Source organism: Trichosurus vulpecula, chromosome 2, assembly GCF_011100635.1.
Source record: "Trichosurus vulpecula isolate mTriVul1 chromosome 2, mTriVul1.pri, whole genome shotgun sequence".
Classification (NCBI taxonomy): Eukaryota; Metazoa; Chordata; class Mammalia; order Diprotodontia; family Phalangeridae; genus Trichosurus; species Trichosurus vulpecula.
This window is the reverse complement of record NC_050574.1, coordinates 217,058,793-217,074,841: the sequence shown is the minus strand read 5'-3', so window position 1 is coordinate 217,074,841 and position 16,049 is coordinate 217,058,793. Positions and strand designations below refer to the sequence as shown.

The 16,049-nt window shown below is 36.7% G+C and overlaps 1 protein-coding gene across 1 annotated transcript in view; it reads left to right on the top strand.

The window, feature by feature from the left end:
• Window positions 1-16,049, top strand: part of GRB14 (growth factor receptor bound protein 14) — a 153,527-nt gene that overhangs the window by 93,020 nt on the left and 44,458 nt on the right. The window contains exon 3 of the mRNA XM_036747888.1: window positions 127-283. Within this exon, the coding sequence (XP_036603783.1) occupies window positions 127-283 (157 nt within the window). The remainder of the gene's footprint in view (window positions 1-126; window positions 284-16,049) is intronic.

The following is a 16,049-nucleotide window of genomic DNA, read 5'->3' as shown; positions in this document are numbered from 1 at the left end:
TAATTATACAAAAAGATAAGTTAGAAGATCTCTTTCTTTGCAGCTCACTTGGTGTAAGTCTTCCGGTGACTAGTGCTTGGTCAGAATATATTAAATAGCTACATGTCCCCTTTTCTGTTTGCACAGGTAATTAAAGTGTACAATGAAGATGGCACAAGCCGAGCATTGGAAGTACCAAGTGATATAACAGCTAGAGATGTTTGCCAGTTGTTAATCCTCAAGAATCATTACATCGATGACAACAGTTGGACTCTTATTGAACACCTTCCTCACATAGGTTTAGGTAAGCAGACAGAACTGGATTTTCATTTATTCAACAAATATGATAATTTCTCAAGGATCATCTGTCTCACGAATACTCTTCCTTTTTAACATGAAGATTCTTCTTCAGGTAGACACAATTTGTGGAAGATGTGGGCTGAATCAGGTAGAAATAGACCTTTGTCTTACTTCTCTTATTAGTAAAAAATAGCATTGGTTTCAGTTGAGGACTAATGTGTTGTAAATTTATTTACCATCTTTTTTTTTAGATGAACATTTAGCAACTTAAATTACTTCCTTGAACCAAAACATGGACTTGTCCAGGGAAATTCCAGACTAAATGGCTGTTTGTTGCTAATATTAAAGTTCTCTGGGAAAAGAAATTTCACAGCCTCATCTGGTGGCCTACAAAGAATGTGTAGGGATCTGAATGAGATAAGCCATAATTTGGGCATTTGTTGTGTCCATCCTGGTGGTAGATGCTGGGAAATCTGAAGTATACCTTTCAATCTGGTTTAAATATATGAAATAGGGGGCAGCTAGGTGGCGCAGTGAGTAGAGCACTGGCCCTAGAGTCAGGAGGACCTGAGTTCAAATCTGGCGTCAGACATTTGACTTACTAGCTGTGTGACCTTGGGCAAGTCACTTAACCCCAATTGCCCTGCCTTCCCCCCTCCAAAAAAAACCCCATAAATACATGAAATAGCTGCCAAAGTCAAGTCTGCCCTTGAAGACTTTTTTTGTACTGTAAAGTGAAGCAACACAGTTTCCCCACTTGCTACTTCAGTTTCCAGTGTAAACAGCTAAAGCATACATTTCCTTCACTTTTACAAGTGGAGAATGTCATTTAATCAACAAGCGTTTATTAAGCCCTAATGATCCAGGCACTGTATGAGTCACTGGGGGTAGGTAACCAGAAGTGAAACCATCTACATGCTGTTGAGGAAGACATGATAATAGCAGCGTTTTGTGTGCGTGTGAATGAGTATGAGCATTACTGGCTGGTGAAATAAGGAAGGTTTAGGTAATTTAGGTAGCAGTACTTAAGCTGAGCTTTGAAAGAAGCTAGAAATTTGAACTCGTGGAGATGGAGGCGGGGCGTCCACTCTAAGTATGGAGGGAGCAGACTGCAAAGTCATGGAGCAAGGAGAGAGTGTCATATGGAAGGAATAGGCCAGTTTCATGGAATCTGTAATGTGGGTTAGGGGACAAATAATAAATACTAATACAAAAAAATTAGATTGGGGCCGCAGTGTGAATTCCAAACCAAAGGGCATTAAAAAACCCTTTTTAAAGGAGCCATTGGACTGTATTGAGTTGGGGGTGACATGATTAGATGTGTGCTTTCATATTTTCACTTTGGAAGCTATGTGGAGCCTGCATCTGGAGAGAGGAGAAAAGTGAGGCGGGGAGACCAATCAAGAGGCTCTTGTAGTAGTCCAGGGGAAGCATGATGAGAGCCTGAGTTAGGCTGGTGGGAGAGGCAGGGTGAGGGAAAGGGAAGGGAAAACATATTTGTGTAATGACTGCTATGCGTCAGGCACTTTGTTAAGTAAGCAGTTTTTACAAATATTATCTCTTTTGATCCTCACAACAACCCATTTTACAGATGAGGAGACTGAGGCAAACAGAGATTGGGTGACTTGCCTAGCATCACACAGCTAGTAAGTATTTGAGGTCAGATCTGAACTCAGGTCTTTCTGATTCCAGGTCCAGTACAGTATTTACTGTGCCACTAACTGCCTCTCAGAAAGGTGGATCAAGGGATATTGTGTAAGAATTGGCAGAGTTTGGCAACTGCTTGGTTATATGGGGTGAGAGAGAGTGAAAAGTCAAGGATGAAACCAAGGTTTCAGAGACTTGAATGACTAAAAAAGATAGTCATGACCTCTTCTGTAATAGGGTTGTTCAGAAGAGGGATAGATGTTGGAAAAAATGAGTTATGTTTTGGATTTACTATGTTTGAGATGCCTACGGAACATCTAGTTTGAAATGACCAGTAGACAGTAGGTGACCTGAAGTTCAGAAGGCAGGAGACTGGGGTTGGATATTTTGATCTTGGAATTATCTGCATAGAGATGAAAATTGAACTCATGGCCGTTGATGAGTTTAATAAGAGAGTGTATAGAGGGAAGATAGTAAAGGACAGAACTTGTGGTATACACATAGTTAGAGGTAGGCATGTTGATTATGGTCCAGCAAGATACTGAAAAGAAGTGGTCGGACAGGTAGGAAAAGAACCAAGACAAAATGATATAATGAAAACCCATGGAGGAGAGAATCCATCAAGAGGAGGTTGTCAATAGTTTCAAGGGCTGCAGGGAAGTCAAGAAGACTGAAGATTGGGAAAAAGTAATATGGCAACATAGAGGTCATTGATAGCTTTGGAGAGGGCAGCTGCAGTTGAGTAATAAAATTGGAAGCCAGACTTCAAGGGGTTGAATAGTGATTGAGAAGTTATGGCAGTGAGTGTTGACAGTTTTTTTTTCCTAGGAGTTTGTGAAAGGGAGGAGAGGAATGTAGAATGATATAGAGGAAATCTAGAATGATAGTTTTAGAGGATGGTAGAGTCAAATGAGGGTTTTTAAAGAGGAGTGAGACCTGATTATTTTTGTAGTTATGGGAGAATAAATCAGGAGGTGGGGAAAGATTGAAGATTAGAGAGAAAGAGAGGGGAGGATTATGTAGTTAGTCCAATGGAAGAGATAAGATCTAGAGTACAAGTAGGGAGGTTGTCCAGGGTGGGTGGGGGAGATAATATTTATATCTATATATGTATTTCATACACACACACACACGCACACACATAAACACACACTCATTTTCTGGTGAGAACACGCTCCCTGCCAATACAGATCAAAACCTTCATCACAATTTATAGTCTTATAGGATTGTCTGGGAATTGAGAAATTAAGTGACTTGCCTAGGGTAACATAGGCAGTATGTGTCAGAGACAAGACTTAAATCCAAGTCTTCTTGACTCAAAAGTTGGCGCTCTACCCCATTCTACATTGTTTCATATGTATATAATTTTTTTAGGTAGACCTTTTCCATGTGCTTTTGAGATTTTAGTATGAGATAAGTGAAAATTAAATTCTTCTTTGTAGGCGTCAAGTGGGAAGACAAATATATTTAAACATTTTTGATTTTTTTCCTGACTGCTAAAAAAAAGGATATGAACCAATAATCTTTTTCTAAAATGTCACCTGATACAGGCCTTGGAACCCTACTTAAGTTATTTTAGTCAATTGATCAAACAGTAAATATCAAGTATCTACTATGTGCCACGCACTATGCTAAGTGCTGGGGTCATAAACAGAGGTGAAAGGCAGCCCCTGCCCTCAAGGAGCTTATATTCTTTGGGGGGAGACAACATGCAAACAAATATATATGAAGCAAGTATATACGGCATGAATAGGAAACAGTTAAAGAGAGAAGGCCATAAAATTAAGAGAGGTTGGGAAAAGCTTTCTATAAAAGATGGGATTTTAGTTGGGAGGTAAGGGAAGCCAGGGAAGTCAGTAGGCATAGTTGAGGAGATAGAGTGTGTTCCAGGCATGGGGGATAGCTGGAGAAAATGCCGGGACACAAGAGATGGAGTATCTTATTTCTGGAGTAGCCAGGGGGCTGGTGTTGCCATGTTTATCTTGCTTTTTGATTCAGGTTAAAACCTTTGGGAATAAAATGACTGATCTTTTTATTATAATAAAATATAACTAGTGATAAAATACACAAGTATTTCTTTTAAGCAGTCTGTACTAACTTGTCACTAACCTTATTGCCAAATGTCAAACTGATATTGTTCTTATTCATGTCTTTTAAATAATCCTGAGACATCTTCCAGGATGAATAGCAGCATTAAATGGTATTTTTTTCCTATTACTTTTTTTAGTGAATGAAGATAAATTATGTATTTTTCATAGATGTAATTATGAGTAACAGAAAATGCCCTTGAACTAGATAATGAATTCTTGATTTGTTCACCTGTAAATGAAATTTATAATGCTAACAGCTTAGTGAACAAAAGACTGATTTGACAAAACTTCTCTGATTAAGCGTGGTATGTCCTGCAGAATTTTTCCTAAACTTTCTCAGTCAACAAAGTACTTATTCAAATACAAACTTCTAAGATTCAGGATCATTTTTCCTCAAAGACAGTCCACTGCTATATCTACTGGATACTACTTTGCCTCTTAGGTGCAACATGTACACAAACAAGTATGGAACTCAAAAATTGCGGGAGAGAGTGCTTAAAATGATAGGGTAGTGGTGACGGCAGAGAATGAGAATTAGAGAATGCTTCATGGAGGAAATAGTATTGAAATGAACACAACGCTATATAGATGGATAAAACATTTATTAAGCTCTTACTACGCTCCAAGCAGGGAGGCAAATACAAGAAAGAAAGATAGGCCGTGCCCTCTAGGAGCTCACATCCTAATGGGAGAAAATGACATATGTAAAGGGGTGGCAATAGGGTTTGTGCTAGCTTGGTACAGAAATAAACTAGAAGTGTGGAAGACATGAGAATCTGGGCAAGATAAGACCAAAGTTGGCTTGGCTGAACCCAGAATAGTTCCAGTGGCTGAGTCCAAGATTCCCTTGGAGAAGAGGTGGAGATGGCCCCAGTAGCCAGTAGCCTGATTCTGAAAGGCAGAAATGAGGATGGGGTTACATTCTAGGCATGTGGGACAGCTTGTACAAATGCAAGGAAGCAGAAATTAGAGTTCAAGTTTGAGGAATAGCTAGTATTCCAGTTAGCCTGGAGTATAGAGTTCAGAGTGGTATGAAATAAAGTTTAAAAAATGGGTTGGAACCAGATTATGGAGAACCTTAAATGCTAACCTGAGAAATTTGCATTTCATCCTATAGGAAACTGGAAATAACTGAAGTTGTTTTAGCAGGGTTGGGTAGTAAAGTAGACAGAATTTTTATAAACTGATATTTGAAAATCCTGCCATTCTGGCATTGTTCCAAATTGCTTTCCAGAATGGCTGGACCCATTCCCAGCTCCACCAGCAGAGCATTAGTATGCCTGTTTTCTCATAGTTCCTCCAATATTTGTCATTTTACTTTTTTTTCTTAACTTCACCAATCTGCTGGGAGTGATAATTTGCGTCTCTAATTATTAGAGATTTGGAGCATTTTTTTTCCATCTGGCTATTGATAGATTGGATTTCTGCCCTTTAGTTCTGACTATTCATATCCTTTGAACATTTATTAATTTTGGAATTATAAAGTCGAATCAATTCTTTATATATCTTGTAAACGAGATTCTCATCTGGTTGGAGTGTTTCTCTTTTGGACAATGCCAGAGGTGGACTTACCATATACCTTTTCTTACTTAGCTGATAGATTCTTCACTGTGATAGGTTCAAAATGAGGTTCTAATCTATCTGGCATTTAGCCTTTGAATGAAGAAACTGCAAATATATATATGCATATATATAAATATATGTAAATATAAATATATATGCAGTTTCTTCTTTCAGAGGCTAAAGTGTAGATATGTGGGTATATATGTATATGTGTGCGTATACATTTCAGAAGTTCAAATTCCTTTTGTATCTAATTCAACTCCTGTTCCAGTAACCTAAGTTTGAAACAGGCTTGTGTTATTTCTTATCCACTGGATGTCACTGTAGTTCCCTGGATGCACATTCATGTTCTTACTTAGCAGTACACAAGGAAGAACTTCAATCTCAAAGAAGTCATCTGGAACTTAATGAGATCCATATTTGCTTCCCTTTAGTTTTGTTTCCTAATTGAAGCTACGGTGTGAAACAGAGGCAATTAGCCCGAGTTATCAAGCACATATATTCAGACTGCTCAGGAGTCACTTCAGGAGGAATTCATTGTAACATAGGGACACTGTGAACTTCTTAGCTTGGCTATTTTAACAACCAAAATGAATTACTGGATGCTTTTCCTGTAATAGTTTTTGTTTGTGTAGCTGTCTGTGTACCACCTCTTTAAGACAGAAGGAATTCACAGAGATGATAAAGAGATAGGGCTGCAATCTTCTACTGAAATTGCTACGTTAATTTTTACATTATACATTTATCTTAAGTTCATGCATGTACAAATAGTGTAGAATTTTATCTTGTGTTTCTTGAAATGATTCTGTAGCTTTCTGTACTGCCTATGTTTCTGATTGCATGATCATTGGTAGCAACAAAAATAATAATTAAATACCTACTTATTCTTGGAACTATGCTCATGTAGACAGTTATGTACACCCAGTCCCTCTCTCCTAGCTTTTATCCTCTTAAAATACCATTACAGCTATATAATCCAGAAAATTTCAAATAAAAGATAAGAAAATATGAATTTGGTACTTGAATGGAGGGGAGGGGAGATATTTATCATGTGAAATATAAATAAATTTGTATCAAGGATAGTAAGTATTTAATTGACTGTGCCAAAGAGTAAAGCCTGTCCAGACTAGACAGCAGTCAGCTATTAACAGCTAAGAAAGAAAAGGTTCAAGGAAGAGGTAGGATTTATTTCATCCTTTTTTTTTTAAGGCTGTGGTGTTGTGAATCTGCTTACAATGCCTATGTTGAGAGAAGGTTGTAGATAATTTGCTGAAGAGTAAACTACAATTTTTTATACATAGCAGTTCCCAGCATCAAGACTTCCCCACCACAGCAGATATTCAGCTAAATTTGACAGTGGCAGTTTTCCTGGTGATATTGCTGCTATTAGAAAGTACTGTTGGGTTAAGAATCCCTTCAGAAATCGAGTCATCTTTTGTCCATGGCTTCTTTCATTTTTGTTTTGTTTGGTAGGTGGCTGTTCATTTTTATCTGAAAATGAGACTGAAAAAACTGTATGTAGTTTCCCCCTAACATATGGGAGTACAAGGACCATTTGTCTCCTGGAGTTTCCTATAACAAAGGTGTAAGAAGAATTGTTTTCTAGGGGAATTAGAGGTAAAAAGCCACTTTTGTTTCTTCTCTTATCAAGTGAGGAGAAGAGTGGGGACTCAGATTTCTATTTGAGCTCCATGCTGTACTTTCAGTAGATTCAGTGAAGAAACCCAGGCAGAAGGTCACAGGTGAGCACTTTCTATTCCTGGAGGATTGAGGTTTTTAAAAAAAGACTTTGAAGCTAAATCAACAGCTTCAGAAGGAACAGGTTTTTGTTTTTAAAGAAAAACTCTGTTCAGAAATTAAATAGAAAACAGAATTACATATAGTTACTTCCATTTGATAGTATTTCCTCCACAAAACTACAGTAGAATGTGAAACATCAAAGCAAATTTGTTAGTGCTCTAGAAATAGAAACTTTTCAAATTTTTATACTATTGTTAAATTGGTTAGAGATGTCTATAGATGACAAAGAAGACAAAAATGTCTGTATGTGTATATAAATAAATAAATGACAAAAATAGTTTTGTTTTCAGTGTATATTGAAAAAAACTTTTAGATATTTTTATTTCTTTTTTTTGCAAGTGCTTAGCATTTTTAGGGTAGCTTTGTATATGTGAAATTATCAGAATATATTTCAATATGTATCAAATATTAAATTTCCATATTGTATTTAAACCTGAGGTAAGAAAATTTTTTTAAAGTAAGAAATTACAAAGTAATGATAAATTTAAATGAGTTATTCTTGTGTTCATTTTTTAGTGATCAAGATATTTATTTTGAACTGTCATAATCTAAAACAATATATTTTATGCATGCTTTTAGTCTTTGTGTCATATTCATTTCACACCCTAGCTCTCTCTAGACTGAACTATACCTTGTAACAGAAACAATTTAAAACATCTGACTCCTTTCTGACAATGTGTACAACATTGTTTTCTAGTAATTCTCTACATGCGTGCCATGAAGAGGAAGTATGTTTTAATATCTCATACGGAGGATGCTCTTTTTTGGTTTTCTAGTCCTTGAAGTTCAACTTCTTTTTAGTGATCTTTTCATCAGTCTTATTTTAATCAAAACTGTATCTTATTCTTTTGGTACTACTTATTTAGTTCTGCATCAGTTTATATAAATTTTCCACATTTCTCTCAATTCCTCATATTTACACTATAATTACGGATCTTGCTGCAATTTAGTGTTGAAGTAAATAGGTGCCTAATTGTGATATTTAATTTGTGACTATACATAGGAAATATTTCCCATGTTTGTTTTCTAATTTTAAAAGTATTTTTGAACCTTCTTTAGATGATTAAAATTTACTTGAAGTTTCAGTAGGAACTAAGGAGGAAAAAATGAAAGAAGAGAAAAGGATTCGGTATTCTAGGTAGCCCTGATTATTTCCTTTTATCAACCCTTAGGATTAGGCCTAGGTAAAACTGAGAAGCAGACAGATTTTGCTCAACTTTGCCCTTTGTCTCTCTATTCAAGGCTCTTCTACCTAGTCTGATTTCGTGTGTCTTCATGTTCCCTCTTTCCCCTAGTCAGAGCCAGCTTTCAATTAGTCGTCCGTTGTAAATAATAGTAATAATAATAATAATGATAGTAATTTAATTTACAATGAAGTATAAATGACTACACGTGTAAATGTGTGTACATGAACACAGACACACACATACATATATACTGTGAAGATAAATTGAAATGTTCACCTAGCTTGTTAAATGTTCAATACAATCTGTGGTCACCGTTGCTCCTTATATCACTGGAAGCCAGCCTGTACATTTCTGCCCCATATGTATTTCACAAACACAGATTCCCATGAAACATACAAAAAGGCACCAAAGGCAGAATGCTTGCTTTCTTTTAGATATGCTGTAGTATTGATGTTGATTACCAAGAATGGCACCTAATGGACATTCATATATTATTTTAAGGCTTGCAGACCCCCTTACAAGCATTGTCTGATTTGATCCTTATAGCCATCTGGGGAGTTAGGTCTGTTTTACAAGTGAGGACACTGAGGCTTTTAGAGATTATATTGTTTGCCCAAGATCTAGTAAGTGACAGAGTTTAAAGATATTTCACAAGATTTCAAGTGAGCTTAGACTAATTCATCTTCACTTTAACCCACAGCAGTACTTTATTTGGTATTATTGATATTCTAGAAAGTGAAAATTTCTAGATAACTAAAGCTTACTCATGATTCTCCAAACAACGTTTTACAGAAATGTTTTTAAAATGTATTCTATGGTAGACTGCTTTATTTGTAGTATGCTGGATGTAGTTGAAATTTGCCTTGGTGAATCAGCATCATTATGAATATTTTTTTTTTTTTGTGGGGAGAGTTAGTGATCTGGGTTGTGATAGAGTGATAGCTTTTGCTTCCAGATTAAATTGCCCAGTATGGTAATTCATGTGCATTGGCTCCTCCCTCTAAGCCACTTTTTCAGTGTGGGAAGATTAAAAGTTAGAAGATCTGTGTTGGAACACTAACTTAGTGCTTCCTATAAAGCTTCCATAAAAAGCCATAGACAAAGTAATCCAACCTTTCTGAGCCAAGGTTTTTCTCATCTGAAAAACGGCAATATGAATACTTATATTAGCTGTCTATGTCGTAAGGTTGTTGTCGGGGAAAATGTTCTGCAAACCTCAAAGCACTTTATAATTGAGAGTAGTCATTATTCTCAGTCGGCTTTGTATTAGGAGTTCTTTCATGAGATCATAAGAGTTAGAGTTGGAAAAGGACATTAGAGAGACCATCTAATTCAAACATCTCATTTTTCAGATGAGGAAAACTGAGGCCTATGAAGTGGTCTGTCTGAGATCATGCACTCAGTAGGTAGTAGAAGTAGGATTCAAATTAGGGCTTCTGACTCCATATCTAGCACTGGTTTTTATGGGTGCAAATATATATATATTTCTTGAGTTTTTATGTATTACCTTTTCTTTCATATATATGTGTATATATATATAGTGTATAATATAGGTTCATATAGGTTTTACACACACACACACACACACACACACACACATACACATTTGCTTGGGGCTTTCATTTAGAGCCTAAATATTAACTTCTATTCACTCAGAGTGCCTCTTGTAATTTTGGGCCCTCTGGGGTAATTATAGATCATAGATTTAACACTGAAAGGGTCCTTAGAGGTTGAGTCCAACATCTTCATTTTACAGATGACAAAATTGAAGAGAGATTGTCAATTGCCCAGGGTCACACATCTAGAAAGTGTCTTAGAATCTGATGTTGTGATGTTGAAATCACCGATATAGGTCGAACTTGTGAAGCATGAGACTTAGTGCCTAGTTTGGAGCCCAGGGACTATGTATCTAGAGTTGAGTAGTCATTAATAGATGTATCTTGTTAGGTAGCGTTATAGATTTCTTGAGCAGAAGTTTTTTTTCCAGCCATGGATTGCCAGTGGCTCTAGAAATATGGATTCACTTTCTTCTTTTTTTTTCTGGGTACCTTAAGCTCTTTAAGTAACTGTATAAATATCACTAAACATGTAATTTCTATAAAGGTTTTAGGAAATGAGAAATTAATTTAGGGCAAGATTGTAGACATTTATGGATGCCTGGTGCTTTTCTATATTTTCTCTCATAAATTGTTACTTCTTTTATTTAGAGATTCCAGTTTAGCTTTTTCATGCTATCCATGCTAAGGCATGGCCTTGATTAATTTTCTCTGCCCACATATTGTTGTATTTTCTTGAGGCTTGCAGGTTCAAAGATAAGTATAAAGAATGTTAACATGTCAAAGTCTTTTAACTAAACAAGATGCAAAATTTAGCCTTCTTTCTCTATGGGGTTGTTATTTTTCCTGAGGTTCATTCTACAATTAAACATTTACCTTTGTAGCCTCCATGTGTAGTATATAATGGAAATATATAACTTTATTATGGAACCATATGGTCCACTAACATATTCTGTTTCTACCATATAAGTCTATTTGAGTAATGGTGAGAGCTGCTTACCATTTAGCTGAAATTGTCAGACAAACTTCCCGGCAGCCAGATTTTTATTATTTTCTTTTAACTGACTTAAAAAATGTGGCTGAAATTCTTGAGAACAGTTTTGAAATTAACTCGAATATAGCATATAAGCTGTGACTATAAAATAATGAGTGATTTTATAAGTGGCACATTAAAGTCACTCTTTTCTTTATGAACAGCTAAATAGTTGTTTCCTCATAGCATTGATGGGTATAATCTTTCATGGCTTATAAAACTGTAAAAATCAGTCTATTTCTCTTCTTTCAGATCCAAAATGACCCCTATAAATTTACACCTACCCTACCACACCTGGCAAGAAAGAGATTAATTCTGACCTTCCCTATAAGTCCATGTAAAGTTTCCTTTTGTATGTTTTTGACCTTTGAAGGGTTCATGCATTAGGTGGGATAAATTTCAAATCATTGCCATTCGACCCGAGTTGCCTCTTTATTTACTATTGCTATATACTTTACTAATTCTCTTGATAGACCCTAAAATCTAGTTGTATAATTTTCATCTGTGATACAATAAAGGGTTCAATGTCTGCTAATCTGGCAGTCTTTGTTCCATTTTCTTTTCTTACTCTCCGGTCCATAACAGAGTGGTTGCAAGTAATTTTTTACCTTAGGACTACCTGAAAATTGTTCTGATTATCAATAATATTACTTGAACATTTCAGGCAATAATCATTTTGAAACCTACAAATATCTCCCCCTCCTCCCCCACTGATTTCTACTTTATGGACCATTATATTGACTTTTTTATGTACACTGTACCCAATACTCATTAATGCAAGTTTCTCTGGTGTTCCTCAAGGTTTCTGCTCACAGGAATTCTCCTTTTGAAATACATTGTGATGCTTAGTAAATGTAGCTCTTTTAAAAAAACACTTTTGTTTTATTTCTTCTTTGATTGAACTTGAAATACAGTGAATTATATAAAATTTACATAAGATTATAGTTTACATGTTTTGGCATCTTGCCTAGTATTTTACAGTTGGAATCCACATTCCTTTCTTTTTCTGTTTCTATACTCTTAGACCCTTGCTAGTTTTCTTGCTAATAGTTTGTGGAGTTTTTTCCACATTTGTTGAACAAGCATGAAGTTCTGCATCAGTATGAAATGGTCTTTACTTTCAAGGAGATTCCAATCTACCTGGGTTACGAGACATTCAAGTATAGTAATTTTAATGAATGATATAAGGTGGCATATAAGTACCAAATGACTAAACAATACAAGTGCTATTGGAGTTCAGGAACATGATTGATCATTTCTGGCTGAATGGGATAACCAGGCATAGCTTTATGGAGGAAATTAGATTTAAGACTGGTGTAGTTAGGTAGAAAAAGAGAAGGGGAAAATTTTGCATTCCGGTTGAGGGAAGAGATGGGAGGAAAAAAAAAACCACATACAGACATACACACAGACTAAAAGATACTGTATCTTTATGAATGAGTAAAAATGAATGAATGAATGCTTGGCTGGAGCAAAAAAATGTAAGGGAAGGAGATGGGACCAGAAAAGTTGGTACTATTAGGTTTTGGAGAACCTTGGAGTCCAGAATGAGAAATTTGGATGTGTTCCTCATCCTTGTTGACCTTTTTTGCAGCTGACCGACTGTGTTCTCTGGATATTCTCTCCTCTCTGGGTTTTTGTGACTTTTATCTCTTGGTTCACCTCCCTATATGACATTTTTTTAGGTCTCCTTTGTTGAACCATAATCCATGGCCTTTCCTCTAACTGAGGTTACACCCCAAGTCTCTGTCCTTTGACCTCTTTTATTTTTTATTTTCATTTCTGTACGATGACTCCAAGATCTATATATTCTCCTCTAGTCTCCCTTCTGAGCTCCATTCTTACATTCCCAACTGCCTATCAGATACTTCAAATGAGAAGTCCTTTAGGCATCTCAAATTCATCATGTCCAAAAGCAGAACGCATTGACTTCCCCACAAATCCCATCCGTCTTCTGAACTTCCCTGTTACTGTCCATGAAACTACCATCCTTTGCCACCAGCAGCCGTGGCCACCAGAGAGAGAAAGGGATGCTGCAGAGAGTGAAAAGATAACACAGGCCAGGCGGAAGAGTAAAGAACAGTTCCATTGTTTATTAAACTGAGGGACAGGGCTTATAGACTTTTTTAGGCAAGCAGAATCAACAAGTTCACGTGCAAAAACATTTGCATTGCATGACTTCCTCCTGCTTTGTTCCCTTTTGCTGTAAACAATATTGTGTTAATAGCCCACAGGTGGTGTTTAGCATGTGTGTGCCATGGGGGTTTTGGAAAGAGCACATGAATACCGAGGAGGCTTGGAGAGCCTTCATCCTGAGCAGCTCGTGTATGCTGAAGGGGTAGGAGGTATGGAGAGCCCACATGCCGAGTTATCAGCCCAAGGGCAAGAACAGGCCTCAGGGAAAACCTGGCCTGTATCTTATCCCAGAATGGACTTTCTCAGAGCTGGCCCTCTATAATACTTCCAGTCACCCAGATTCACAACCTTGGTATCATCCTTGATTCCATTAAAAATTGCAAAATCTTATACTTTCGTTTCCTCAAAGAACTATTTCTTGCAATGTGTCTCTTCGTCTTCACACACACAGACACCACTGGTTCAGGCTCTTATCGCCTCTTGCCTAGACTATTGCAATAGCTGGTTTTCCTGCTCCATTTCTCTCCCATCCAATCCATCCTCTACTTAGCTTCCAGAGCAATTTTCCTTAAGTGTAGGTCGAAGTATGTCATCCACCCTCCTCAAAAAACTCCATTGACTCCCTTTTGCCTTCAATTGCAAGTATAAAATCCCCACTGGAATCCTTCCTATGTTTCAAACCTTCTTACATTCTGCTCCCCAGCCTACTTGCCTTTCCTTACACACAGAACTCCATCTATTGTCTCTGCCTTTGCACCAGCTGTTCACTTTGCCTGGAATACTCTTCCTCCCAACCTCTAACTCTTGAAATTTGTGGCTTCCCTCAGTCTCAGCTGAAGTGCTCCTTCCTTCAGGGAACCTTTCTTGGTTGCCCCTAGCTTCTAGCTCCATCCCCTCCATCTTGTGTTATCTTATTTCTATATATGCTATCTCTCACTAGAATGTAAACCCCTTGAGGGCAGGATTTTTTTGGTCTTTTTTTTTGTATCTAAAATACTTAGTGTAGTGACTGATATATTGTAAGTGATTGCTGAAACAGGTTTTCATGAAGATTAATCTGATAATGTTGTGTAACAGGTTAGAGTGAAGTGGACAAAAGCAGGGTGATCAACTAGAAAGCTTGTATAGCAGTCTAAGTTTGAAGCACTCAAGGCCTAAACTAGCATAGTGAAAGTGGAATGTAAAGGAGGGGAAGAACCTAAGGGATATTTGGAAGGAAGGATTGACGGAGCTGGTTGATTAGCTGTGTCTATATGTGAGGTGAGGAAACTGTACATCAGAGATGACTTTCAAGATAAATGGATGATTGAGAAAAAGATGGGGCCATTGATAGAAATTGACAAGCCAGAAAGGGAGTGGTTTTGTCAGAGAAATAGAGTGAATTTAGTTTCATACATGTTGAGATGGAGGTGATGATGGAACTTAGAATTGGACATGTGTGATAGGACATTAGAGAGACAGCACTAGAACTCAGGAAAAAGATGACCTCCACAGATGGAGAGGTGAGGACCACTTGCAGGGAGCTTGGTAGTTGAAGTCATGAAAGGAGACTAAAAAATCCTAAGGGAAATTATAAATGAAGAAGAACAAAGGGTTAAGAACTAAGCTTTAGGAGGGAGCATTGGTACTTAAGGAAAGAGGAAGAAGATGAGGGAATGCAGACAGAATAGAAATGGGAAGTTAAAATAACCCCACTATTATCAGTATTTATTCAACTCAACCTCATCAGCATGCGTGGCTCATTCTCTAGAGAAGTTCCTTTTAAAAGAATAAGCTCTTAAAGAAATGAGTGCTCTAGGTGAAGGATTACTTTTGGAATGCCCAAATCCTAGTGCTCAGATGCCTTTCCAATATGTCTTAGGAACAACTCAATAGTGGATTAAGGCACCAAGATCTGTTCTTCTCTCCATTTCTGGTAGTTCTATCAGCAATGCCAATGTTTGTTTTACAAGTAGAAACTTAACGTCTTATGTCTGTTTGTTTAAAGTGACCTCTTCTTGACCCTGCTAGTGCTTTTTCCCTTTACATCTTAACATTTCTTTTACTCTTTTCCCTCTTTCTTTCTCCTCTACCATTCTTTATTTTAATGTTAAAAATTTATATTATCATATTTATATTATTATATATTTACCTAGATTGCACCTTTTTTTGTTTAATTTATTTTACTTAATTTAAATTTTATTTCATTTAATTTTTTAAAAATTTTACTTAAAGTTTATTTTAGTTAAAGTTTTTTACTTAAAGTTTATTTTACTTAAATTAAAGTATCTATACAACGCGAGTACAGATCAACAAACACCATTTTGCTCAAGTTTTCATTTCTGTTGAACAATCCATTGGCTCGTCTCACTGAGTCTGGGGGCCTTTTTAGTTGTGAAAGTGTGTGGAGTACCATAACAGCTTAGAGTCTTATGAACCTTTGGTGAATAAATTATGCATCATGCTGATTATGAAGGTTTCTTATAGTATTTAATTTAATTTTTCTTAGGGTTTAAATTATGTTTCTTGGATTTGGTGCTGTGGATAGAATGCTAAGCCTGGAGTCAGGAAGACCTTAGTTCAGATCTGACTTCAAACACTTTCTAGTTGTGTGACCCTGGGCAAGTCACTTAAACTTTACCTTAGTTTCTTCAACTGAAAAATGAGGATGACAATAGCACCTACCTTGCAGGGTTATTGTGGGAATCAAATGAATTAGTATTTGTAAAGCATTTAACACAGTACATGACTCATAGTAGATGCCTCATAAACACTTGTT